The sequence below is a fragment of the Delphinapterus leucas genome, chromosome 20, assembly GCF_059928025.1.
Source record: "Delphinapterus leucas isolate spDelLeu-1000000601 "Yukka" chromosome 20, BTC_Dleu_Yukka2, whole genome shotgun sequence".
Taxonomy (NCBI): Eukaryota; Metazoa; Chordata; class Mammalia; order Artiodactyla; family Monodontidae; genus Delphinapterus; species Delphinapterus leucas.
Genome location: NC_143148.1, coordinates 42,267,752 through 42,294,303, shown reverse-complemented (window position 1 = coordinate 42,294,303; position 26,552 = coordinate 42,267,752). Strand labels below are relative to the sequence as shown.

Here is a 26,552-nt window from a genome sequence, read left to right as displayed (position 1 = left end):
TTTCATTGTGGTTTTCATTTCATTTCCCTGATGACTAATAATATCAAGCCTCTTTTCATGTGCTTATTGACCATTTGTCTGTCTTCCTTGGAGAAATGTCTATTAATATCTTTTACTTTTTTTTTTGGGGCCACGCTGCGTGGCTTGCCTATTTTTAAATTGGGTTATTTATCTTCTTATTATTGAGTTGTAAGAGTTCTTTATATGTTCAGGATACAAGTTTCTTGTCAGTTATATGATTTGAAAATCTTTTCCCCTATTTTATTTTTAATTTTTAAATTAAAAAAATTTTTTTATACAGCAGGTTATTAGTCATCAATTTTATACACATCAGTGTATACATGTCAATCCCAATCGCCCAATTCATCACACCACCATCCCCTATTCTTTAGGTTGACTTTCTTTTTTCATATCTTTTCTATTATGGTTTATTTTAAGCTATTGAATATAGTTCCCTGTGCTATACAGTAGGACCTTGTTGTTTATCTATTTTATATATAGTAGTTTGTATCTGCTAATCCCAAAGTCCTAATTTATCCCTCCCCTTACCCCCCCTTTCCTCTTTGGTAACCGTAAGTTTGTTCTTTATGTCTGTGACTCTGTTTCTGTTTTGTAAATAAATTCATTTGTATCATATTTTAGATTTCACATATACATGGTATCATATGGTATTTGTCTTTTTCTGACTTCACTTAGTATGATAATCTCTAGGTCCATCCATGTTGCTGCAAATGGCATTATTTTGTTGTTTTTTTATGGCTGAGTAGTGTTCCATTTTGTGTGTGTGTGTGTGTGTGTATTAGGTTGTCCTTTCTTTTATTCTTTTTTTTTTTTTCGGCCACACTGAGGCACGTGGGATCTTAGTTCCCCAACCAGGGATCGAACCCATGTCCCCTGCAGTGGAAGCACAGATTCTTAACCACTGGACTGCCAGGGAAGTTCCAGGTTGTCTTTTCTTGATATCTTTTGAAGTACAACAGTTTTTAATTTTGATGAAGTCCAATTTATCTATTTCTTTCTTTTGTTGCTCATGCTTTTGGTATCGTATCTAAGAATCCTTTGCCAAATCCAAGGTCGAGAATATTAAATATGTTTTCTTCTAAGAGGTTCATAATTTTACTCTTTTTTTTTGGCCACACCACATGGCATGTGGGATCTTAGTTCCCTGATCAGGAATTGAACCTGTTCCCCGTGCAGTGGAAGTGGGGAGTCCTAACCATTGGACTGCCAGGGAATTCCCATTTTACTCTTCTGTTTAGGTTTTTGATCCATTTTGAGTTAATTAAAAAAAATTAATTATTTATTGGGCTGAGCCAGGTCTTAGTTGCGGCGCGCGAGATCTTCGTTGCCATGTGTGGGATCTTCGTTGTGGCGTGCGGGATCTTTAGTTGTGGCACGCAAGCTTTCTCTAGTTGCAGCAAGTGGGGGCTACTCTTCGTTGTGGTGTGCAGGCTTCTCATCGCAGTGGCTTCTCTTGTTGCGGAGCACGGGCTGTAGGCACGTGGGCTTCAGTAGTTGCAGCATGCGGGCTCAGTAGTTGTGGCTTGATTAGAACTTAAAGTAGCTGGGTGAAGTGGGTATGGAGGTAGTGGAGGCAGTTCTCACCTTCCTTGAGGAACCCAGCAGACTCTCTGTTGCCTATGAATGGTTGATTGTGCTTTGCCAGGCCCTGAAAGTGCAGTTAAGGGGTAGCCGAAGAGCCTTCCAGGCAAGAGCACAGGACTTACTCCTCTGTCTCCACTCTGTCTTTGAACAGATCATGCCTCCAGAAACCCCAGTGTTTTGCTTAAGGTCCAGTAGACAGTGAACCCGCTTGCCCCAAAATGAGCTTACCTTCCTGCAGAAACCAGATCCTATACAGACTGCCAATAAACACATGAAAGAATGCTCAACATCATTAATCATTAGAGAAATGCAAATCAAAACTACAATGAGATATCATCTCACACCAGTCAGAATGGCCATCATCAAAAAATCTAGAAACAATAAATGCTGGAGAGGGTGTGGAGAAAAGGGAACCCTCTTGCACTGTTGGTGGGAATGTGAATTGGTACAGCCACTATGGAGAACAGTATGGAGGTTCCTTAAAAAACTAAAAATAGAATTACCATATGACCCAGCAATCCCACTACTGGGCATATACCCTGAGAAAACCATAATTCAAAAAGAGTCATGTACCAAAATGTTCATTGCAGCTCTATTTACAATAGCCCGGAGATGGAAACAACCTAAGTGCCCATCTTCGGATGAATGGATAAAGAAGATGTGGCACATATATACAATGGAATATTACTCAGCCATAAAAAGAAACGAAATTGAGCTATTTGTAATGAGGTGGATAGACCTAGAGTCTGTCATACAGAGTGAAGTAAGTCAGAAAGAGAAAGACAAATACCGTATGGTAACACATATATATGGAATTTAAGAAAAAAAAATGTCATGAAGAACCTAGGGGTAAGACAGGAATAAAGCCACAGACCTACTAGAGAACGGACTTGAGGATATGGGGAGGGGGAAGGGTGAGCTGTGACAAAGCGAGAGAGAGAGGCATGGACATATATACACTACCAAATGTAAGGTAGATAGCTAGTGGGAAGCAGCCGCATAGCACAGGGAGATCAGCTCGGTGCTTTGTGACCGCCTGGAGGGGTGGGATAGGGAGGGTGGGAGGGAGGGAGATGCAAGAGGGAAGAGATATGGGAACATATGTATATGTATAACTGATTCACTTTGTTATAAAGCAGAAACTAACACACCGTTGTAAAGCAGTTATACCCCAGTAAAGATGTTAAAAACAAAACAAAACAAAACAAAAAAACCAGATCCTCATGTGTTCCCTGTCTCTGTTGACAGTCACTGTCCACCTTGGCCCATAAGTGGGAGGAGACCTCAGAGTAATTGTCTCTCATCCTATGGTTCTGCTACTTCCCAAGCATCTCTTTAATTTGGCCCCTTTCTCTATCCCTACTCCATTGGGCTATTTCCATGGCCTCCTGATTAATCTCTTTACGTCAGGCCTCTGCTCTCCATTCCCTTTGTACACTCTGCCCCTTGCCTGCTTTGGATCTCTGACCCCTCTGCCCACAGGACACAGGTGCTGTGGGCCCTGCTCAGCCTTTTCTGCCACCTCTCCCCTCCACACACGCTGCACACCAGTATGCCTGTGTGGGACCCCAAACATCCTGCAGACATTTCCTGCTGTGCCCCTTGGCAGATGTCCTTCTTGCCCTGGAGGTGTCCTTCTTGCTTGTGACACCTCGTGCAGTCTTGCCTGACCCCTTCAGCCATGATCATGTCTCTGATGACACTTGCCACCCTGCCGCATGCGATCCTTCCACATTTATGCAACTGTATCCTTGCTGGGTTGTGAACTCCTTGGGGCTGGACCACATCTTTTTATAGCAGCTCTCCCAGAGTGAGCACAGATGCCCTTGGGCTATGGGAGCAGGCCATTCCTGCATTTCCCTGTGCTTTGCCTCAGTGAAGTAGCTTCAGTAAGCCAAATGTGTTTTGGAACCAGTGCCGAGTCAGGTCCCCCTGGCCTGCAACCTGCCTTGGGCTAGAAGCCTTCATCTGGAGCTCAGCCTCCCATCACCGCCCTATTGTGGCACTGGTAGTGCATGGGGGCTCTGCCACTACCTTCATTCTGTAGGAGGAGTCACTGTCTCCCCTTTTCTGTATGTCGGGGCTCAGTGTTGTTGAACCAACTACTGACTCACTTTTGCTCATGTGAAGAAAGACACCTAGGGCTGTGGTTGGCTTCCCGAGCAGTGTAGCTCAGTGGCCAAGAACATGGACTCTGGAGCCACACTGCATTTGCATCCTGGCAGCTGTGTTACCTAGAGCAAGTTCCTTAACTGCTCTGGGTCTCAGTTTCCCCATGTGTAAAATGGATGCGATACTAGTACCTAACTCATATGGGATGGGTATGGGGCTTGAGTGCTTAAAGCGCTTAGAATAGTGCCTGATACAAAAGAGGGGTACACAGATTTTAGCTTCTATTGTTATTGAGAAGGTTTTTTTTTTAATGTATGTATGTATGTATATATTTATTTATTTTTGGCTGCGTCGGGTCTTCATTGCTGTGCGTGGGCTTTCTGTAGTTGTGACGAGTGGGGGCTATTTTTCGTTGCTGTGCGCGGGCTTCTCATTGTGGTGGCTTCTCTTGTTGCAGAGCAGGGGCTCTAGGCGTGCGGGCTTCAGTAATTGTGGCATGTGGGCTCAGTAGTTGCGGCACGCGGGTTCTAGAGCTCAGGCTCAGTAGTTGTGACACATGGGCTTAGTTGCTCCACGGCATGTGGGATCTTCCTGGACCAGGAATTGAATCGGTGTCCCCTGCATTGGCAGGCGAATTCTTAATCACTGTGCCACCAGAGAAGTCCCCAGAAAGGTTTTTGTTTGTTTGTTTGTTTTTCCTACCTGAGGAAGAAAGTACCTATACATTTAAAGTTCTTTTATGGGTGTTTGTGTATCAGAGTGGAGTTAGGTGTAATCTGAACTACACTTTCTCTCCAGTGCTGTGTTTTCTGCATTTGAGTAGACACGTTTAGTACATTAGCTGGAGGTGAATTATGGAGGACAAAGATGGAATAGCAACCAAAGTCAGGATGTTGATGTTTTGAGTGTTTTCTTATAGGTTTTCCTGTACTGGCTCAGCAAGCCCATCTTTGCCTTTAGGGCTGTCAGGAGTCGAGGGTAGCCACGCCGAGGGTCTCACTTGGCTCTGGGAGCAGGTGGTAACAGGGAGGGCTTCTCGTGTGAGGCTGTGTGCTCAGTTTTTCCTGGGAACATATGGGCATGTTGTAGCTTGCATGGTCAGAGGTTTTCTGTTGGAAGATGTGGAAGTTTTGATGTTTATCTTTTATAAAGTGTTTTTGGCCTCCTTAAGTATGAACCAAGGAACAGGTGTGGCCCAAAATAAGAATGTCAGAACGCTTGGCTAAATGGCTTTGCAGCCAGGAAGGATGATCTGCAGGTAGGTGAGTGTACCTGCAGCCCCACCCTTCGGTTGTTGAGCTGGCAGCAAACCGCATGGGCTGGGATCCCTGGATTGGAGAAGCAGGAGGAAAGTCGGGGTGTGGATATAGGGGGATTTGGGCTTCTCCCAAGCTCGGGTGCTTTGAAGGGGGCAAGGATAGAACAGATCTTCCTTCTGTGTCTTGTACGTCAGACAGAGCCAGGGAGACTCAGGCTGTGTTGATAGGTGGCCTCATCCGCATCAGAGCTGGACAGCTGATAGTTTCCTCCTTGCCATTTCCTTGGAGGAGACAGCTGTTCTCTTGGGGTAGCATCTATTACCTTAATTACTACAACCCCTCAAAGGAGAACCCAGGCCCGTTGAGGCATCCTTTCCTTGAACTGTTGGAAAAGAAGCAGCTGGAAAACCACAGATGGGGATTGGGATGGGGGGCATATCTTCTGAAGCAAATGGCACCTGGCAGCTGGGCCTCAGTGGGGGTGAGAGGGGAGGGTGTAGTGGTAGGGCAAGGAGGGGTGGCAGGGCGACTGTCTGCTTGCATTCCACATGATGGGTCATGATCAAGTGAGCATCTTTTCCTCTCCCTGGAGCTGACCTTATTAAGACTGTTACCTTACTAACAGAGTGAGCTATTAGGAGCACACCCATGGGAGTGTTTGTGTCCTAACCCCTGTGGCTGGGGCCTGCTTCTGCTGGGTGGGACACATTCTGCAAACAGCTGATATTTCATATCTGCGTGTGCCATGGGAAAGGAACAGCAGATAGCAGAGATCAGGGCAGAGCCCTGAGGGTCCATGCCAGGTTCATGAGGGCAGAGGCTAGCTCCTGTCGGTGTGGCAATAAATAACTGAGTGTTGGATATCCTTTCTCTCTATCCTCCTAAGGATATGCAGAATAAGGTGTCTGCTCAGAGCAAATACCAATAGTAGGTGGCTTTGTGCAGCAGATGTCTTAGAGATTACTGACACGTAAGTGGGTTTCCAGTAGTCTGGAAGTGCTGTTAGTCTGTACCCACCAAATGGGGACTGCTTCTGTCCCACTCCATGTGGGCTGAGACCCTTGTTCCCCACAGCTGATGAGCCCCCTTTGTATTCATCATTGACCACCACCTCTCTTTGGAGCATCTTTCACCTAGGATCTACGTTGCTTCACAGGGGTCTGCCGTGGGGCTGCTCATTCCCTCTGTGAGGGAAGTCGTGCTTCTCTCCAGCTGAGAGGGTTGAATTATCAGGGCGCCACTGGGTGTCTGGGTTACCTCCTCCTAATCCCGGCAGTGCGCCTGGGAATAGGCCTCAGCAACCCTGGCTTGATTGTAGGTGCTGTACAAGCCTCCCAAGTGAGTACTGCCTGAGGCTGGTGAAGGGAAGAAACTGACTCGTGATGGTCCTGAGTTCACGCCTATAAGGTACCTTGAGGCAGCCCTCCCTGGAAAAGGGGGGCAGCCAGGAGATTCCCTGAAGCCACTGGAACAACTGCCCAGGACCTGCCCAGCTGTGGGAAGATAGGTTGGGGTTTATGCGCTTGGTGCTGCCCAACCCCTTGTTGCCTTTCTCATTCTGTTCTTTCTTTGAAATGTCCTTAGGAAATGACTGGGTGGGAGTGGAGGGATAGAAACCCAGAGGCCTTGTAGCTCTGGCAGCAGGCTCTACTGGGCAGTCCAGGCAGAGGGTGGTTTGGTAGTTGGGCCCAAGGGCCAGGTAGCTGGTCCAAACTCCTGGTGGTTCACATGGGGGTTAATGGTTTGTGCCACAGGACCCTCCCCAGTCCCTACTATGGAGCTTGTTTCATGTAAGAGGCCCTCTGTTTCCCTGCTGCTCCTCTCTGGGCCAGCAGTGCCCTTGGCCCTGTGGCCAGTTAAGCCCGTGGTCCTTTTCCATGGGCCTTTCTTACCTCACCCACAGGGAGAGCTGTATTACCACAGTGTATCAGGACTCCTTGGCAGCCTTTTGAAATGAGGCAGCCAAGATAACAAATAAGTTATTATTCCTGGGCCTGGGGATTTCTTGTCTACAGTATCCTGTTTTCTTCTTCCAGATACCAGCTCCTACCTCTCTGTAGCACAGAGGTAAAATTTTTGGATTTAAGGCTGTGTTTTTCAGGGCAAGTTAAGTCCTTTGAGATAAGAGGTTTCATCGACAGCAGAAGAGCCAGTTCTGAAACCTGAGTTTGTCAGTCTCTGAAAACAGAGATTATCAAGTGTCGTCTGGTGTGGCTGGAGGCTGGGGCCACATGAGGGTGGAGCTGAGTGGGGACCAGTTACTGCTCAACCTCTTGTTGCCTCCTTGAGGGAGTCTGTATCTAGGGGTCCTGGAAATACTGGACTACCACACTGGGCCTTCTTTTGGGAAGGGTTTTATGCATGCCCATTTCTCAGGATCTGGCAGTATGTGCGGAAAGTCACAGGCTCCTACATTACCAGGGGTCATCTGTCCACTAACTTTCCCCAGAAGTTCGAAAGGACCTTAGTGGAAATAAGGACAAGCCAAACCCAATCCCAGAGGAGAGATACCAAGGCCTGGGAGGTGAGGTTGTACCTCAGTTTAGTGGGACAGTTCACCCCTTTCCTTAGCCTGATTGAGCATGGATGACAGACCCAGCCTGTTCTCTGGGAGCCTGAGGCGTTGGCAGGTAGCCCTGCCAAATGTGCCAGATGCCACTTGAGCCATGTCTTAGCCAGACCCAGCAAGACCCACCCTGGATGTCCCTGGGCCTCTCCTGGCAATCAGGTATCTATTTCTGTCAGGGTTGGGGAGGAATATGACCTGTAGAAGGCCCCTTTTTATGCAGGTGCTGGCTGTACAGTCCCTCACCCTGCCCATGGCTTCAGGCTGACATCTATCTCAGTGTAGGGCCTGGGTGCCCCTATGAGGGCAGGCTCTACCTGGTGTCACAGCTATCTGCAGAGATAGCCTTTTTCTCCTGCCCTCTTTGCCTTGGCTTTCATGTTGAACTACCATAAAGAGAAGACCCTCCAGGGCACCCCTGACCCCTTTGGCCTGGAGCTGCCAGAAGCATCACCTTAGGCTTGTGTTGGTCCTGTTCCTTGGTCCCAAGGTTCCTAGAACTTGGGGTAACAGTCTTGTGAGTACTATGACAGGACTTCCTGATGCCACCACACGGAGTTTGCTGAATGAGAGAATCTCTTTTGCTTTCCCATTATCCATTGTCGAGCTGCTCCAGGCAGTGGGTCCTATCAGATTTTTTAAGATATTTGAGGTTATGGGGAAAACATTTGTCTGATGGATTTCCAGGGAGTGGTGACTCTGAGTGAGTGACCATCCTTGAGAAGCAGCCCTGCCATGAGGTCTCCTATGACATATGTGCTCTCTCCACGGTGACCCCAGGTTTAGGAAGCACCCTGGCTAAGCCAGCCCAGCGCCTTCCCTCCATAACCAGCCCCATGAATGACATGGCTGTTGAACTCTGCCGACTGCTCCGAGGGCCAGGTGACCTCCCCAGGAAACTGGGGACAAGTAAGAGTGGAACAGGCCTAGGACTGCCGTTGGCGGGCTGTTAGTTAGGAAAGCCAGCTCCACCCCGCTCGCTCCCTCAGGAAAGAAAGGAGCAGGAAGTCCGAAGTGCCCGGCTTGACCATGGAGCTGGTGTTAGAGACAGAGAGGGCAGGGAAACTTGCCAGGGAGTGCCTCCTGTAGGCTGGTGTTCCATGTCCATTCTCGTTTAATCTTCCACCAACCCTGAAAGAGTTCAGCCAAGGGAACTCAGAGGGCTAAGAAGAGACAGAATTGGGATTCAAACCCAAGTCTTTCTGATCCCAAAGTCCAGTGATGATCAGGATCCATTTCTTGGGGAGAGATGGCTGATTTGGTGGCATGGGGATCAGCGCTTAACTAGTTTGTGATGCCTGAGCTGGACCCTGTGTGCTGGTCATTTGCGGGCTAGGACTAGAACCTAGTGGACAGGCGCAGCACCAGTCCCCTTCCAGGTTTCTGTGCTAATGTGCTGATGATGTGGAAATCTTTCTACTCAGAAGTAGGAGTCCTCTCCATTCCTAGTTCCCCTGGGACTGAGGCCCTTGACGTGTCCTGCCATGTGGGAGTGGCATGGGGCAGCTCTTGGAGCAATCATGCTGGAGTCCCTGGCACCCCTATAGGGAGTCTCCCACCTTGAGGACACTGTAACCAGGGATGGCATCTGGGAGTGCCAAGATGGTGAGCCATTTCCTCAGCCACCCCCATACTTCTGTGATTGGGAGTTCCCCTCTGAGTGATGATGGAGGAGGAAGTGGGTGGTGCCAGAGCATCTGAACTGGGCACTTGGGGCCTCCTGCCTCCTGGCCTGAAGCCTCCTGGAGTGGCTTCTCCTTGCACCACTGGCATCTGATAGGTGTCTGACGTGGCAGGGATAGGCTTTTCGATGTGGGCACCAGGCTGGCTATCCATCCATTCTCTCTGGGAGAGACAGGGCTTATTCTCTTTGGAGAGGGAAGAATGGTTAGTTGGGTGGCACTCTCTGTCACAGTGTTGTCCCTATCATGCAGCACCAGCTATCCTTTGACCCAGAGCCACCTGGACCTGTCTCCCTACAGGGCCTGAAAGCTGTGCAGGGCAGCTGAGCCCCCTCGTTTTCTTCTGGCCCTCACATCCCACTGTCCTCTGAGACAGCTGGCTCTGGCCCTGTGGTGAGGGTGACAACTCTAATTCCTGGGCACATCACCCCAGCTTCACACCAGGCCCATCCAGGGATGGGTGACTGCTTATCCTGCCAGGGCTCACGCTTAGGAAGTTGTTGACTTTGACTCCAGGGCAGGAATAGGGGGTTGGAGGAGGTCCTGTCCTGAAGCTGAGGGTGGTGGGGCTGGAGGGGAGACTTACCCAGGCAGAGGTATGGGAAAGACCATAGTTGCTAGACTCTCTTAATGAGGAGGACTAAGAACCATGGGTTCTTCTAGAGCTGGCAGGGATATTTGCATCACCTACCCTGTTTCATAGATGAGGAAACTGAGACCAGAGAAGTTAAATGACTTTCCCAGGGATAGAGCCAGGTCTGCAGCCTCTTTCAAAGGTCCGGAAGTGGCTTCGCTATTAGTCTGTGTAAAAGGGGGCATGATATAGGCAGATTGCTCTAACTCCTTTGCTTTGCTTGAAAAGAAAAATCACGATAACAAAACTCACAGTCAAGCCCAGGATTGCCCATGGTGGTGTGTCAGCATGGTCTGACCCCAGTGTCTTGTACTTCAGGCTACCTGCCAGCCCTTGACCCATTTCCCTTTTCATTTCAACATACATTTCTTGAGCACCTACTGTGGGCCACGTGTTATGCAAGGTAAAGAAAAAGATGCTTGGATGTGGCCCCTTTAGTCAGAGAACTTTGGTTGCTTCAAGGTGGAGAATCCCATCTCTAACCAACTTGGTCAGCCAGACCTCAGGGCAAGCAGAGGAGTGAAGTCTTAGGGACTCAAATGGTGTCTGGGACTTTTCTTTCTGTCTCTGTCCCTGTCTTAAAAGTCCCTGCTTTCTGTTTATTAGCTTTAGTCTGTCAAACTGGCTTTCTACATGAAGTTGGAACAATGACAGCATAGAGCTTTGAGACCCGCTCTCCTCCCAGCTCCCTTGTACAAAAATTCCGGGAAGATCTCTTACTGGTCCAGCTTGGGTCAGGGAGGAGGCTAACTAGGATTGGCAGTCCCCACCGAAGCCACAGGGTTGGCACAGGGAAGGAGCTACTTCTTAGGAAAAGGAGTGCTATCCCCCAGTGAAGGGGAGCTGGCAGACAAATCCTGGCACTCCTTGTTCCCCTTTCCTGCTGTTTGTTCTTGCAGCCCTGGGGCACTTGTGCCCAGTCCCTTCTCAAAAGTTGATGGAACCCAGCCAGTTACCCACAGGGAGTAGTATTGGTCAGGTGACCAAGCCTAGGGTCCAGAAACCTTGTAGGGGTTACCTGAAGTTTGTTCTGATGGAGCCCAGTCTTCAGGAGCTCATGCTGTTCTACCTTTAAAGCATCTTCCTCTTCCCTACAATTGGTTGGGGCCACCCCAGGAAGGAGGAGGTTTTGTCTTCACCCTCATGGGTACCTGCTTGGAGCTTACTTGAATGTCCCTCAGAAGATAGGAGACCTGGCGACTTCCCTGGCGGTCCAGTGGTTAAGACTCTGCGCTTCCACTGCAGGGCATGCGGGTTTGATCCCTGGTCGGGAAACTAAATTCCCACAAGCCGCGTGCCTTGGCCAAAAAAAAAATAGGAGACCCAAGCTTCTGAGAGTGTAATCTGCAGGACCACAGGCCTTTGTGGAGCCTCTCAGTGCCTCAGCTTCCTCAGCCCTCAGATGGGGATTACCATACTTACTGATTGGTTTGGAGTCTTGGAATGTTTCTTACAAGTAGACACCTAGGGTCCTTTGACAATGATGTCTAATTGCTCCCCTTTCATTTTGTAGAGAAGGGAACCAAGGTCTGAGGAGGTGAGTGACTGCCCAGGGCCTACCATCTTGGAGGGACAGTGCTATGTCCAGGACCAGGCTGCAGGGGCCCTTCAGGCCACACTGGCTACCCTGGCACACAGGACTACAGTGTTTCTTTCTAAGAGAGGCCAAACCCCCCTCCTTAGCCCGAGACTGACAACACAAAACAGACTCACTGCAGAATGTGCAACAGCAGTTAGGCCTTGGCCTTGTAGTTTTTCTTCTGTCTGCCCGATTCCTCAAGAATGGCCGTGGTAGTACTAGCTTCTGTCTGCTATACAGCTTCTCAAGCCCTGGGGAGAAGGTTCATTGAGGGCGGGGTAACTGAATCCATTTAGAGTAACTTTGTGCCCTTTAACATGTCCTCATCTATTTTGGGCTTCTGGTGCCTTTCTCTTGTGTTTGTTCTGCCCTTTCTAGTCCTTGACTAGCCTGAATTTTTCTCCCAGAGGAAAAGCAGAAAGCCATTGTGTGAGGACAACACATAGGAAAATCCTCCAGTGACTTCATTTTAAGTTTTCTGTCCACACCACTGTTTGTTTAGTGAGTGTTCCCATGGCAGCCCTGCCACATCTGGGATGAGCCACAGTCATCTCACCTGCCTCATATTGCCACCCAACTGCTTAGATGTCTAATAAGACATCTCAAACTTAATGTGTCCTAAAGATCTCTTCCTTCTGCCCATCTTCCCTGTCTCTTAGTAAATGGTACCACCATCCACCCATTTGCCTGGACAAAAACCTGGGAGTCATCCTTACTTCCCCTCATACTATCAGTGCGCACATCCAGCAAACCCTGTCACCTCTGCTCCCAGTCTTTCCTAAGTCTCACTCAGATCCAGCCCCCCTGGCTCTGTTTCTCAGACATGCTGAGCTCATTCCCATTACCCCAAAAGTTCTTCCTTCTGATTCTCTCATCAAGCAGACCTCTGCTCAGGGGTCAGCCCTCAGCGAGGACTAACTTGACTACTCCATCTTGGTCAGTCCTCATCCCCAGTCCCACTTCCAGCCTATCATCTGGCTTTGTTTTCTTCAGAGCACATTTCCTCTACCAGGTGTTTTCTTGTTTGCTTATTGATTTACTTATATATTAATGTCTTCTCTGCTCCTTTCACACCACCCACCACCCTCACTTTGTCATCTCCATGGAGTAGGCCTTTATTAACTAATTGATGACAGTTGGATGATGTATGTTCTTTCCAGAGGATGGGAAAGTAGCACAGAGGCCTTTTTTTTTTTTTAATTTATTCATTTTATTTACTTTTTTTTGTCTGCACTGGGTCTTTGTTGCTACAGGCGGGCTTCTCACTGTGGTAGTGCACAGGCTCAGCTGCTCCACGGCATGTGGGATCTTCCCGGACCAGGGCTCGAACCCATGTCCCCCTGCATTGGCAGGCGGATTCTTAACCACTGTGCCACCAGCCACCAGGGAAGTCCAACACAGAGGTCTTAAACCAAGCTGCTGCTGCTGCTGCAGCCACTGTTACTAAATGAGCTGTATAATAACATTCTGTTTTTAACCCCAGCTACCTTTCAAACACATACATATACACCTTATACGCACACACAGGCTCTTAATTGTGTTTGGAAAAAATATTGGCTATGAAATGATAGCTTCAGTTGAATATACATTACAGCTCTGTGATTTTCTTTGAAAAGCTTTTAACTTCATAGCACTTTGACGAGCAAGAGACAAGTAGCTGAGGTGTTGCATCTCTGCACTGATCATTCCAGTTGCTCAGAAACAACTTCTATAGCCATAGTGGACTGTATTAGATTCCTATTGCTGCTGTAACAATAGTAGTGACTTAAAATAATCATTTTACAGTTCTGGAGGACAGAAGTCCTAAAATCAAGGTGTCAGCAGGGTAGTAGTCTTTCTGGAGGCTCTTGGGGAGAATCCATTTCCTTGCCCTTTTTAGCTTTTAGAGTCCACCTACATTCTTGATTTATGGCCCCCATCGTCCATCTTCATAGCCAGCAGTGTAATAGCATCTTTCATTCTTTCTTTGCTTCCACCGTCACATCACCTTTTCTGACTTGACTCTTCTGCCTCTCTCTTACAAGTACCCCTATAATTGTATTATCCTACCCTCCCTGCCCCCAGATAATCCAGGATAATCTCCCCATTTCAAGAGCCTTGACTTAATCACTTCTGGAAAATCTTTATTACCATGCAAGTTAGCATATTTCACAGGTTCTAGAGATTAGGACCTAGGACATCTTTCGGAGGCCTTATTCAGTGTGTCACAGGGACTATGAATTTTCTTCCTCTGGGCAAATCTATATAATTGACAAATCATTTGGAAATTGAAGAAAAACAAAACAGGAAAATGTATCTATTTTTCAGCCAAACTGAGGTGATGGTGAATCCTGAATTGACTCTAAATAAATATTTTTTTTTATTGAGTTCTTTAGTTTTTAAAAAATTTAAAATCCATATTTATAGCTTGAGTAGCTTGAGTTAAAAATCCAAAAATTCTATGGTAGGTTTGTCAAAATAATTATATAGTTTATTTTTGAAGAAAAGTATTCAAAAATACTTTAATTTTTATTTTAGGTCTTTGAAAATGTAAGCATCTGTTGTTTTGGTGATCATTATTGAGCACCTCCCTTACACTGAGACAAAAATAGCTCCCAGATATCCTTGAGTCACTGACCAAGTTGGAAACAGTTCTTCCGGATGATTTCTCTAGCTTTAATAAATCAAATGGCCACATTTGTATTCGTTTTTTAAGAGTTACCTACTGCTTCAAAAAAAAAAGTACCTACTGCTTCAATTGGAGAAAGCTAAAAAAAAAAAAAAAGCCTTCCAGTGTGTGTCTTTTACCTTCTAGACAGTAAAATCTGCATAAAAGATCTGTCACACAGGATCATCCTTGTGTGAGAAAGAAGTGGGCTGGAACTAGTCACTACACACAGACACACATACATGTATATGCACACACCTGTGTCACCGACTCCTGATGGTGGGGGTTGGGGGAAGGGTTAGGAAGCGGTGAGTGAGACAGGGACAGTCCCAGGAACAGTGACTGGTGATTGGAGAGGCTCAGCAGGAACCGGAATTGATCAAGGATGTGAGCAGTATGCTAGGGGAGGACCAAAGAATGTTACAGAAATCTTCAAGGGGCAAGCATGGGCAAACCCTGACGCACTGGCCAAAGGGAGGAGCCAGTGAGCACCTGTCAGCAGCGGTGGGCATAGTTCTGAGAGGAACCATAGGAACAGCAAGCAGTCTGTCTACAAGGACTCTTTGGGGACGGCTAGAATGGGCAGTGGCTTTGTTGGACAGTCTTCTCCCACAGCCACATGGCCTCAGGAGGTGGTAAGCAGTGGGCTTGGCTTTAGGGAAGGCTGTGCTGGTCAAGCAGCATAAAGAGAGCCCCACCACCATCCCTGGCATCCCAGGCCACTGGAGCAGAAGTTTGGGTTTCTAGCAGCTGCAGGGCACTGTAGCAGAATAGCCCATCTTGGGAGACTCCATGCCGAGAACTCAGGCCTCTAGCCTGAATTCTGGTGCTCCTGGCTTTCTCTGAATTACACATATGTTCTTTGTATGTGGGAAGTGGGGCTTCTTGCTTAGGAACCCTTTCCCAGTAGGCACTGTAATCTTCACAAAAGCTACCAGAACTAATTGGTGAGTTTGACAAGGATGCAGGATACCAGATGAATATATAAAAAATCAAATACATGTGTGTTTAATAGCTTTATTGAGATAAAATTTACATACCATAAAATCTACTCTTTTAAAGTGTACAGTTCAGTGGTTTTTAACATGTTTACAGAGTTGTGCAACCATTATCATAATCTAATTTTATTTTATTTTATTTATTTTTAAAAATAGAACCTATTGTTTGACCCTTAAGGATGCCCCACTTTCTGTACTCTTTTTTTAAAAATAAATTTATTTTTTAAATTTATTTATTTAGGCTGCTTTTGCTCTCCGTTGCTGTGCGCGGCCCTCCCCAGTTGCAGCAAGTGGGGGCCACTCCTCATTGTGGTGCGTGGGCTTCTCACTGCAGTGGCTTCTCTTGTTGCAGAGCACGGGCTCCAGTCGCGCGCGGGCTTCAGTAGTAGTGGCACTCAGGCTCAGTGGTTGTGGCTCTCCACAACTAGCTGCACACAGCAACGAAGACCCAACACATCCAAAAATAAATAAATAAAATAAATAAAAATTTAAAAATTCAATGTTATTATTAAAAAATATATATAATATTGAAAGTGAAATACTTAGAAATAAATTTGTTAAAAATCTGTTGAGAGAAATTAAAGAAGACCTAAATAAATGGAGAGGTATACCATGTTCATGGATTTGAATAATCAATATTATTAAGCTATCTATTCTCTCCAAATTGATCTGTAGATTCAACACAATCCCAATCAAAATCCCAGCAGCAAGTCAACTCTACACCAATTAAAAAAAAAAAAGTGGTAAAGAAAAAAAATCCCAGCAGGCCTTTGAGAGATACTGTTAAGAAAATGAAAAAGACAAGCCACAGACTGGGAGAAAATATTTGCAAAACACATTTTGTATCTAAAATATATCTATAACCTTATAGCTCAGTAAGATATACAACCCGAGTTTTTTAAAAAATGGGTTAAAAATTTGAATAGACAATTCAATAATTTTCTAATAAACTGATGGTAAATAAGTATATGAAAAGATGCTCAACATCCTTGGACATTGGGGAAATGCAAATTAAAGCCCCTACATACCTACTAAAATGTCTAAGAGAAGAAGAAAAAACCAAAACAACTGACAGTAACAAGTGCTGGTGAGATTGTGAACTCATACATTGCTGGTGGGAATGCAAAACAGTACTGCTACTTTGGAAAACAGTTTGGCAGTTTGTTATCAAGTAAAAGATATACTTATCTTGTGATGTGGCAGTACCACTTCTTAGTATTTACTTAAGAGAAATGAAAACATACATCTGCACAAAGACCTATATACAAATATTTATTGGCTTTATTCATAATAGCGAAAAATTAGAAACAACTATATGTCATCAACTAGTGAATGGACAAACTGTGGTATGTCCATACAATGGAGTACTACTCAGCAATAAAAGAAGCAAAATACTGGTACATCTAACAATGTGGATGAATCTCAAACGCATTATGCTAAGTGAAAGATGCCAGACACAAGAAACTCCAAATTCTGTGATTCCATTTATATGACATTCTGTAAAAGGCAAAACCATAGGAACAAATCAGATCAGTGCTGCCGGAGACTTGGGGGTGCGTGGAGTGGAATTGACTGCCAAGAGGCATGAGGAAAAACTCTTTGTAGTGATGGAAATGTTCTATATCTTGATCGTGGTGATGGTAACATTTGTTAAAACTTGTTCAAAAAAAAAAAAAACTTGTTCAACTATCAATTAAAAAGGAAGACTCTTATTACATGTAAATTATACTTAAGTTAAAAAAAACAACCACCATGGGACTTCCCTGGTGGCGCAGTGATTAGGAATCCGCCTGCCAGTGCAGGGGACACGGGTTCGAGCCCTGGTCTGGGAAGATCCCACATGCTGTGGAGCAACTAAGCCTGTGTGCTACAACTACTGAGCCCGTGTGCCACAACTACTGAAGCCCACACACCTAGAGCTCGTGCTCCACAACAAAGAGAAGCCATCAGGGTCTTCCCTGGTGGTGCAGTGGTTAAGAATCCGCCTGCCAATGCAGGGGACACGGGTTCGATCCCTGGTCCAGGAAGATGCCACATACCACGGAGCAGCTAAGCCCCTGCGACACCACTACTGAGCCTGCGCGCTAGAGCCCGCGAGCCACAACTGCTGAATCTGCACGCCACAACTACTGAAGCCCGTACGCCGAGAGCCCATTGCTCCTCAACAAGAGAAGCCACCGCAATGAGAAGCCTGCGCACCTCAATGAAGAGTAGCCCCCACTCGCCGCAACTAGAGAAAGCCCGCACGCAGCAACGAAGACCCAGTGCAGCCAGAAATAAATAAGATAAATAAATTAAAAAAAAGAAAAACAACAACCATGATACACCTCAGAGTTCAGTTCAAGCCTCTTCTCCTTCATGAGGCTTTCCCCAACCACCTCCTTGTTTCATGGCCCTCTGGTAAGTCCCTTCCGGGGCACTCATGGTTTTGGTTCCTGTCAACCACAGCTTGGGCTCCTTCTTCAGTAGGGCTGCCTCAACTCCTCAGGGCAGTGACTCGCTGAAGTCACTGCTCATTTTGCATAGCCAGACCCTGCCCACAGCTGGCTCTGTGAGAGGGCAGGAGTGCTGGTGAGGTGGTAGCAGGCTTGGGAGAGGAGCTCAGACCTGGGTGGGCTTCTGTGACTGTCTTGTTTTTCTCTCAAGTACCTCACCTCAGCTCTTGCTCTCTTTTCCCCCACAGGTTGGGATAAACATTCCTATGGTTACCATGGTGATGATGGGCATTCCTTCTGCTCCTCTGGGACTGGCCAGCCCTATGGTCCCACATTCACTACAGGAGACGTGATTGGCTGCTGCGTCAACCTCATCAATGGCACTTGCTTCTACACCAAGAATGGCCACAGCCTTGGTGGGTACATAGGGGACCTTGGAGGGTCTGCCCTGTGGAGCCCCTTGGGTTGGTGAGAGGCTTTGAAGCCAAAGCAGTGTTGTAGATCCTCTGCTGAGCTCAAGGCAACTGCAGTCATTTCCTAGCATCGGAGCCCTGCAAGGGGAACGGAGGGTATAGAAGTGGTCCCTTTGTTAATCCATCCATTCAGCAGCATTTATCGAGCCTGGGTCAGTGCTGAGAGAGCAGCAATGTCGTGGTCGTGCTCCTGGCCTGTGTGACACTCGTTGGAGCGAGGTTTAGGGTCAGTGAGAAGTTTGAGGGGCCCTAGTACATACTTCACAGTGGTAGTGATTTGCATGCCTGTCGCCTGGGCCCAGACTTTCTCTGGCCCTTCTGCAGGGCACTGGTTGCTATGGAGCAACAGTGAGGGCTGCTCTAGTACAGGAGGTAAACAGGCCGGAGTCAGATGGGGTCAGATCTCTTCTGGCCTGTTTGTGGTTAATAGACAGCAACCTGGACAGAGTTATATTAAAAAAGCCCCTTTGGTTAAACTGAGAAGGAGGGACTGATTGGAGTAAGGGCTGAGGAAGAGGCAGGTGGCATGAGCCGTGGCCGTGGTGATGGGTGCAGGCAGTGGAGAACAGGCCTGCAAAGGACTAGGGATGCCGCAGCGGAGCTTAGTGATAGATGGGGTGCACTGGAAAGAAGGGAACATGGTGAAGTGGCTAGATTAGTGGTGCTGTCAACTAGGATCAGAAACCCAGGAGAAGCAGCAGTCCTTGGAAGGTCTTGAGAACTCTGGAGGATACCTTGAAGAGTAGTCCTGTACACATATAGGAATTTAGGATTAGAAACTAAGAGAGAGGGGAACTTTGGCTATTCTGACACCTTGCCGTAGTAGGGCTGACTGCTATTTGGCCCTCGAGTGAGTGGAACCCGTGGCCAAAGTGGCCCTGAGGTAGTACCTAACTGCTGGGCCTGCCTGCCTGGGTTTGCAGAGGTCTCTAATCTGGCAGAACCCTACCAGCCAGGTTGACCACAGACCTTGCCAGGAAAGGGAGTTGGGCATTTTACTTTGAACCCAACTTGTAGGAGGCTCACTTCCCCTGGTTTGCGGGACAGTCAAAAAGGTGGCTGCCACTCCCCACATCCCTCTGTAGCTTCTCCAGGAGATGAGCCCGGGCAAAACCAGGGGACCTGGGTGGAAATGGGGTTTACTTGTGGCTGGGGCTGAGCGAGCAGGAGCCAGCATTCCTCAACAGGGCCGTCAGATGCCACAGCCTAGAATGGGCAGCCAAGAGCATAGCACAGACGATGCAGAGCTGACCCAGGTGCACATCCGGAAAAACTCTCCCCTGAAATCCATGGCCACCTAGCTGCAGTTGCTGGTATCCAGCCTGTGAGGAGCTAGCTGCTGGAGGGCAAGGCCAAGGTCTCAAGATGACTCCTCATTCCCCACTCTGTTCTCTGACTCCAGCTATTTCCTGCCTCTTGACTTTTCTGCTGTCAGAGTCCCAGGGGCCACTATTATGGGCTATCAGTCCTTACCCAAGCCCTGTTACACTTGCCTCTCCGAGCCAGGCCCAGTTCTGCCTGTCTGCTCTGAATACCTGCCCTCCTTACATCTCTTCAGCTTGTCCACACTTTGCTCAGAGCATGGCACCTGTTGTGGGACATAAGATTTGGGGCATATCTGCTGTCCCTTCTGCACCTGCACCTCCCTCCTCTGGGCCCTAAGGTCTTTGTCAGTCAGATCCCTAGGTCCCTAAGGAGCTCATGGCCACCTTAATGTCAGCCCAGACCCTCACACCGTTTTTATTTTATTTATTTGTTTATTTATTTAGGCTGGTTTGGGTCTTTGTTGCTGCACGCAGGCTTTCTCTAGTTGTGGCGAGTGGGGGCTACTCTTTCTTGCGGTGCGCAGGCTTCTCATTGCGGTGGCTGCTCTTGCTGCAGAGCGTGGGCTCTAGGTGCATGGGCTTCAGTAGTTGTGGCGCGTGGGCTCAGTAGTTGTGGGACGTGGGCTCAGTAGTTGTAGCTCGTGGGCTGTAGAGCTCAGGCTCAGTAGTTGTGGTGCACGGGCTTAGTTGCTCTGTGGCATGTGGGATATTCCCGGACCAGGGCTTGAACCCATGTCCCCTACATTGGCAGGCAGATTCTTAACCATTGCGCTACCAGAGAAGCCCCCTCACACTGTTTTTAAAAACTCATCTCCCAGGACTTCCCAGGCAGTCCAGTGGTTAAGACTCCACACTTTCCACTGCAGGGGGCATGGGTTTGATACCTGGTTGGGGAACTAAGATCCCACATGCCATGTGGCGCGACCAAAAAAAATAGAAAAATAAAAAAAACTCCTCTGTCTAGTATATGTTTTTTTTGTTTTGGTTTGGTTTTTTAAATTAATTTATTTATTTTTGGCTGCGTTGGGTCTTCATTGCTGTGAGCGGGTTTTCTCTAGTTGCAGTGAGCGGGGGCTACTCTTCATTGTGGTGTGCGGGCTTCTTTTTGCGGTGGCTTCTCTTATTGCGGAGCACGGGCTCTAGGCACGCAGGCTCAGTAGTTGTGTTGCATGGGCTTAGTTGCTCTGCATGTGGGATCTTCCCGGACCAGGACTCGAACCCATGTCCCCTGCATTGACAGGCAGATTCTTAACCACTGCACCACCTGGGAAGTTCCCCCTAGTACATGTTTATATAGACTCCATGGAAGTCCTCATACATCTTGTAATAAAACTTCCTTTAGGCCTATATTATCTATTTTTCAAGCCTGTCACGATCTTCTTTGGTCTTGCTTTTTCTATCTCGAATATTTGGTATCCTCTTCAGCATTGTATTAACCTAAATTTTGATAAACATGTTTATTTGTGTTTTCATCAAGATATAAAAATATTGGAAGAGGACAAGGCTGGATTTGAGCCCTTCAGCCTACAGCTTGTCCAGGTAGACACCAGCCATTTAAGAATCACTTCATTATGTTAATTGAATCTTGTGTTTTTCTGTCTTTTCCACAAGGATACTACTGAGACCTTACTAAAAAATGGATATGACCCGTCTTCTGCATTTTCTAGATCACGAAATTTGATGGAAAGTCAATGAAAGTGATAGACCACTTGGTGAATCTTCTAATGACCTTGTTTCCTTTTCACAAGCCAGCTTATCAATATAATGCACTTCAGAATCTCACGCAGGATCAGTGAGCCAATCATTGCTCTCTAACCTCAGAACATTTCTCCCTTTAGAGAAGCAGAGTGATGTTTCCTGCCTCTGGCCGCCCCGCTCCTTTTATTTGCTCCGTTGTCCTCTGTCACAGCACTCACCCTGTGTGTCATTGGTCAGTTGTCTGTGTAATTACTAGTTGCACACCATCTCTCTTGCTGGAGTTTGCAGCACTTTTAGGGCCAGGCTTACAGCTGGCTCCCTATTGTCTGTCATAAGGCCTAGCTCCTGGGAGGTCTCAGCAAATACTTGATGGGAGAACAAATGAACACTGAGTGAATGGAGACTGGAGACTGATGTCTCACCCACAAGTGGTCCATGAGCTTTCAGAGTAATTTTTTTTTTGCCTGCATTGCACAGCATGTGGGATCTTGGCTTTCCCACCAGGGATCGAACCCGCACCCCCTGCAGTGAAAGCGCGGATTCTTTTTCTTTTTTTTAAATAAATTTATTTATTTATTTTTGGCTTCGTTGGGTCCTCGTTGCTGCGCGTGGGACCTCTCTAGCTGTGGCGAGCAGGGGCCACTCTTCGCTGCGGTGCATGGGCCTCTCATTGTGGTGGCCTCCCCCGTTGCAGAGCATGGGCTCTAGGGCGCCTGGGCTTAGTTGCTCCGCGGCACGTGGAATCCTCCGAGACCAGGGCTCGAACCCGTGTCTCCTGAATTGGCAGGCAGACTCTTAACCACTGTGCCACCAGGGAAGCCCTGAAGCATGGATTCTTAACCACTGAACCCCCGGGGAAGTCCCCAGAGTAATTTTTATACAGGCTCTTTATACCCTCAGCCTCAGTGACCCCTGAGCTATGTCTTTTTGGCTCAGGGTACTTAGCAGCAGGTTTGAATGTCCTATTTGCATCCTGGATCTTTGCCTGGCCCTTCTCAGATCTTCCCGTGGGCCATCTCAGACCTTGCCATCACAATGTCTTTGTGGAGGCTCCCAGAGACCTACAGGGCTACAGGGAGCGATGTTGCCCTTGTTCAGTGCAATAGGGGGTGGAGTAGCCTCTTTCCTCATCCTCCTGGAAGCACCTCAAGGCCTTGTCCTTCCTGAGTGCCATTGTGAGTAGAGCTAGGCAAGCCCGAGTAGGTCATCCCCTGGGCAGAAATGTGGCAGTTGTCTCGCCCTGTGGCGCAACTCTAGCCAACTTGTACCTAGACCTCACAGTTTATGAAGCAGCTTTCATAGAGAATCTGTTTCTCCTTTCTTCTTGAGGTGTTGGGTATATTGTTACCCCCTTTTTTCAGATGGGCTCAGGGAGGTTGGGTAGCTTGCCAAAGGTCACACTGCAGATAATTGATGGAGACTGGACTCCACTTTCTTCCAGGGTTCTGTGGGCTTCTTCGCGAGCCTGGGAGTACAGCAGCAGTAGCCTGGCCACGCTGAGATTCATGGGGGCAGCTCCCATGCAGACCTGGTGGGTGGACACGGAGGGGCTTCCAGATTCCATCCTGCTAGTTCTGTGACTGCTGACTCTGCATGTGGGGCTCAGGAGTGGCCTCAGGCAGGAAGGTCATGGGTTTATGAACTTCTTTCACTGAGGAGCAAAATAGCCCAGTAAAGAATGTAAACAGTCTCTCTGTGCCTTGGTTTTTTCATATGTAAACTAGTGTCAGAGGCAGTATACACCTTCCAGGGTTGTTTTGAGGATTAAATGCTTCCTTGTAAGACATGATTCCAGTGCCCAGCACAGAGGAAGAACATGGGATGCTCACTTGGCTGCTGTCAGGATTCTGGCCCCAGGTTTACTGGGAGACCTATCATCAGACCCTCACCTGTTCTTCAGTCCTGCTGGGTTTCACTTTCTTTTTGGGGTGGAGTTGAGGGAGCAGACAGGGACCTCCAAATAGTCAGTGGTTTGAAAACCTCTCAGGCCGAAAGCGTAGGAGCTTCTAGAAGATATAAGAATTTAAAAAAATGGGAAGGCTATGAGCCCTTGGGAGAGTGTCCTTGGGCCTTGAGTCATTTCTCAATCTGCAGAATATGAATGCTCTGGTAGATATGCTGAGGCCCCTCTCCTGCTCAGGGCTGTTCCTATATTTAGGGTCCCTATCCCCTCTACCCTCACTTCTGATTTAGGACTAAGGTCCCTAGAAACACAGCTTCTTCTCTTGGCAGGAGGGTTCAGAGGGTACACAGGCCACTGTTAACTTGGGCTTTGTCAACTCAGAATCTCTGGGGACTCTGGGCAAGTATGGGCTGAAGATGGGCAGCTGCTGCCCTCTCTGTCTCCACTGCTCTGTCAGCTTAGAGATGATGTTGGAGCATCAGACTAGAAATGAGTCCAGTCCCACTAGCTTCTGCTGGTTTTATGACTGCTGGCAAATCATTTAACCTCTGAGGCTTACTTTCCACATCTGTAAAATGGGGATAAGAAAGTCTGCTACCCATAGTTGGTGTGAGGATCAGATGAGGTAATGGATGGAAAAGGGCCTGGCATACACGGCAGGTCTCCATAAATACATGTTGGATCAAGAGAACAATCAGGCCTAGAGAGGCCTCAGGGTAGATCATTTGGGTTTAGTCCTTCCTAGCAGGTTTTCCCTGAGAGGGTAGAAATGCTGTGGACAAATACCCAAATATCTGACTTCACTTCTGGCCAAGCGACTCAGCAAAGGGAAGGCCAGGGTGTAAACCTACCAGGCGGGACTTCCCTGGTAACGCAGTGGTTAAGAATCTGCTGGCCAATGCAGGGGACATGGGTTTGAGCCCTGATCCGGGAAGATCCCACATGCGGTGGTTCAATTAAGCCTGTGCGCCACAACTACTGAAGGCTGTGCGCCTAGAGCCCGTGCTCTGCAACAAGAGAAGCCACCACTATGAGAAGCCCACGCACTGCAACAAAGAGTAGCCCCCGCTCTTCGCAACTAGAGAAAGCCCACGCGCACAGCAACGAAGACTCGAAACAGCCAAAAATAAATAAATAAATAAATAAATAAATGTATTAAAAATATAAATAAAATAAAGTAAAATAAAAAATAAACCTACCAAGCCCTGGCTAGTGCTTGTCCTTCACCATAGGGGAGGTGTGATGACCAGCCCCTCCCCCAGCCATTGTGACGGACCCTCGCGGGGCCCACAGAGGCATGGGAAACCAGGTGGCCTGATGACTGTTCCTTTCCCTCCACAGGTATAGCCTTCACAGACCTCCCGGTAAGTACTACTATTGGGTCTCCTGCTCTGGCCCCGGGGGCCGACTGGGAAAGGGCATGGTGTTACCTGCAAGTGCAGGGTGTGGAGTCCTGCCCTTTCCCCAGCCAGGGATGTGTGCTGTGTCGTCAGCTTGAAGGTACCAGTAGGCGGTACCTGCCAGCCTTCTTCTCTCTCCAGCAGCAAGGCCTGGTCTTCCTCCATGACTCTTAGCAGGTGACAGAGATTTGTGGCATTTCCAAAGGCAGCTAGGAGGTAGGGGACGGTGTGGGCAGAGATGAGGTAGCTCCATGGTTCAGCTGGTCTGAACCAGTTCTGTGTGGCTTATAGCTAGTGGACCTGTGTGCAGAGTATAGAAAATTGTTCGTATAGAAACTTGTTCCTGAGCTGTTAGGGAGCCAGGTCCCTGTGCATACCCATCAAAGATCCCTGAGGAAAGCCAGTGCCCTAGAGGACTGAACCTGCTACTGTGCAGGGTACTCCTGGGCCAGAGAGGTGAGATTTATGGGTTTTTCTCCTCTTAGAAAAGGGTGAGGTTTCCTGCTGGCTTCGTTCAGGGCTCATCCCACCTCCTGCACTCCAGTCCTTCTTTGTCATGAGTCATCACAGGCCTTGTCACATGCAGGGCCTCCACCCAGAATGCTGGGATCCTGGCTTGGCTCTGTGTGCCCTGGCTGGGGTCTGGAAGGAGGAAAGGTTTGCTGACCCTGGGGGCTGCTTAGGGATCCTGGGCTCCCCTGTGATGCTGTAGGAATAGGAAATGCCCCTGTGATCTGAGGGGCCCTCTGAAGCCCAGACTGCCAACACGCAGGATCCTGTTAGAACCTCTGTCTATGTATCAAAATCCTTCCCTCCAACCTGGAGTCCCCAGAGAGGGGCTGTGGTCCTAAGCAAAGAAAGAGAACAGACACAGGAGGAGAATTCTGACCCTGAGTGGGGAAGAGTCTAGTGGTGGAGGTATGACATGAAACACCCAGACATGGATGTGATGGCACTCTGTGCCAAGTGCTAGAAAGGCTGAACCCAGTGTGCAGTACCGGCACGTGGTAGTCAGGAAAGATATGTGGTCTAAGGATGGAAGGTGGAAGAGAAGACTGGGGACCTGGGGCCAATGAGGAGGAGGCTGGTGAGGCATTGGGCTGTAGCAGTGGGAGCCATAGAAGGCATGGAGTGAGGGAGCAACCTGGCAAAAGCTGGTCAAGGCAGGGAATAGATGGGAAGCAGGGAGCCCCACACCCAGAGGGACATGCCCAAACCTCACTGGCCAGAAGATCCTCCTCTTAGTGAGCCTCAGACAGGAAGGGCAGCAGCCTTTCTTTACCCTTTTCCAGTGTCAGGGGGTCCATACCACCTAACCCCCTTGGCCATTTGGCCATACTCTCCTCTTCCTCCCCTCCTTTCCTCTCTCCCCGCATCCCTTCCTGCCCCCTCATATACCCCCCTTTTTTGTGGCAAAGGGATCCGTAGTCCTGGATCTTTCTGAGAGGAGCCATCATCCACCCCTGCGGCAGATCTTCACGGGCACACCTGCAGGGCTGTGGAGCCCAGCCTGCCTCTCTGTGCTCTGGCTGAGTCCCGAAGGGGGGCCTTGGGCTTTGGGAACACTACAGCCTCTGATGCAGGGCAAGAGACTCCATGATGAGCCTGCCTTGCTTTTCTTTTGCCATCTCCCCTCAAACTTTGGGGAATAGTGTCTCTGCTAGGGAGGTGGGCAGAATGTGGCTTAGCCGTGCCTCCCCCAGCCATGCTGCAATTCTCTCAAAGCCAAAGCAACGGCCTGCGGGAGCCAGCGCCTTCCCCTCTGTGCCGGAGGTGAGATGAGGCGAGGCCCTGCTGCCCCATTGCCCTCAGGGCCCAACTGACATTTCATTCTCCTCCTCAGGCCAACCTCTACCCCACCGTAGGCCTGCAGACACCTGGGGAGATTGTGGACGCCAACTTTGGGCAGCAACCCTTCCTGTTTGACATTGAGGACTACATGCGGGAGTGGCGTGCCAAGGTCCAGGGTACTGTCCACTGCTTCCCCATCAGTGCCCGGCTTGGCGAGTGGCAGGCGGTGCTGCAGAAGTGAGTGCCCCGCTCCTGCCCTTACCCAGCCCTGCCCCGTCCCAGGGGCCTCACTCTCCTGTAGGCCCCTGTACTGCTACAAGCTGCTCTTGTGAACTTTAGTGGGTAGCGTTCCTTCTGGAAAGCAATCCCAGGATGACTCTGCCTGCTGCTCTCCTGCTCCTCTCTTAGTTCAGTTCTCCAGAGCTGCTCCTAGTTAAACCTTTGC

At 48.4% G+C, this 26,552-nt stretch overlaps 1 protein-coding gene across 7 annotated transcripts in view; it reads left to right on the top strand.

Annotated features, from left to right (window-relative positions):
• Window positions 1-26,552, top strand: part of RANBP10 (RAN binding protein 10) — a 66,633-nt gene that overhangs the window by 29,719 nt on the left and 10,362 nt on the right. For 5 of the 7 annotated variants that reach the window (XM_022583432.2, XM_089903221.1, XM_089903220.1 and 2 more), the window contains 3 exons: window positions 17,766-17,933; window positions 24,258-24,280; window positions 26,160-26,344. In XM_022583432.2, coding sequence (XP_022439140.2) covers window positions 17,766-17,933; window positions 24,258-24,280; window positions 26,160-26,344 — 376 coding nt within the window. The other 2 variants (XM_089903222.1, XM_089903223.1) reach the window with 2 other exon arrangements.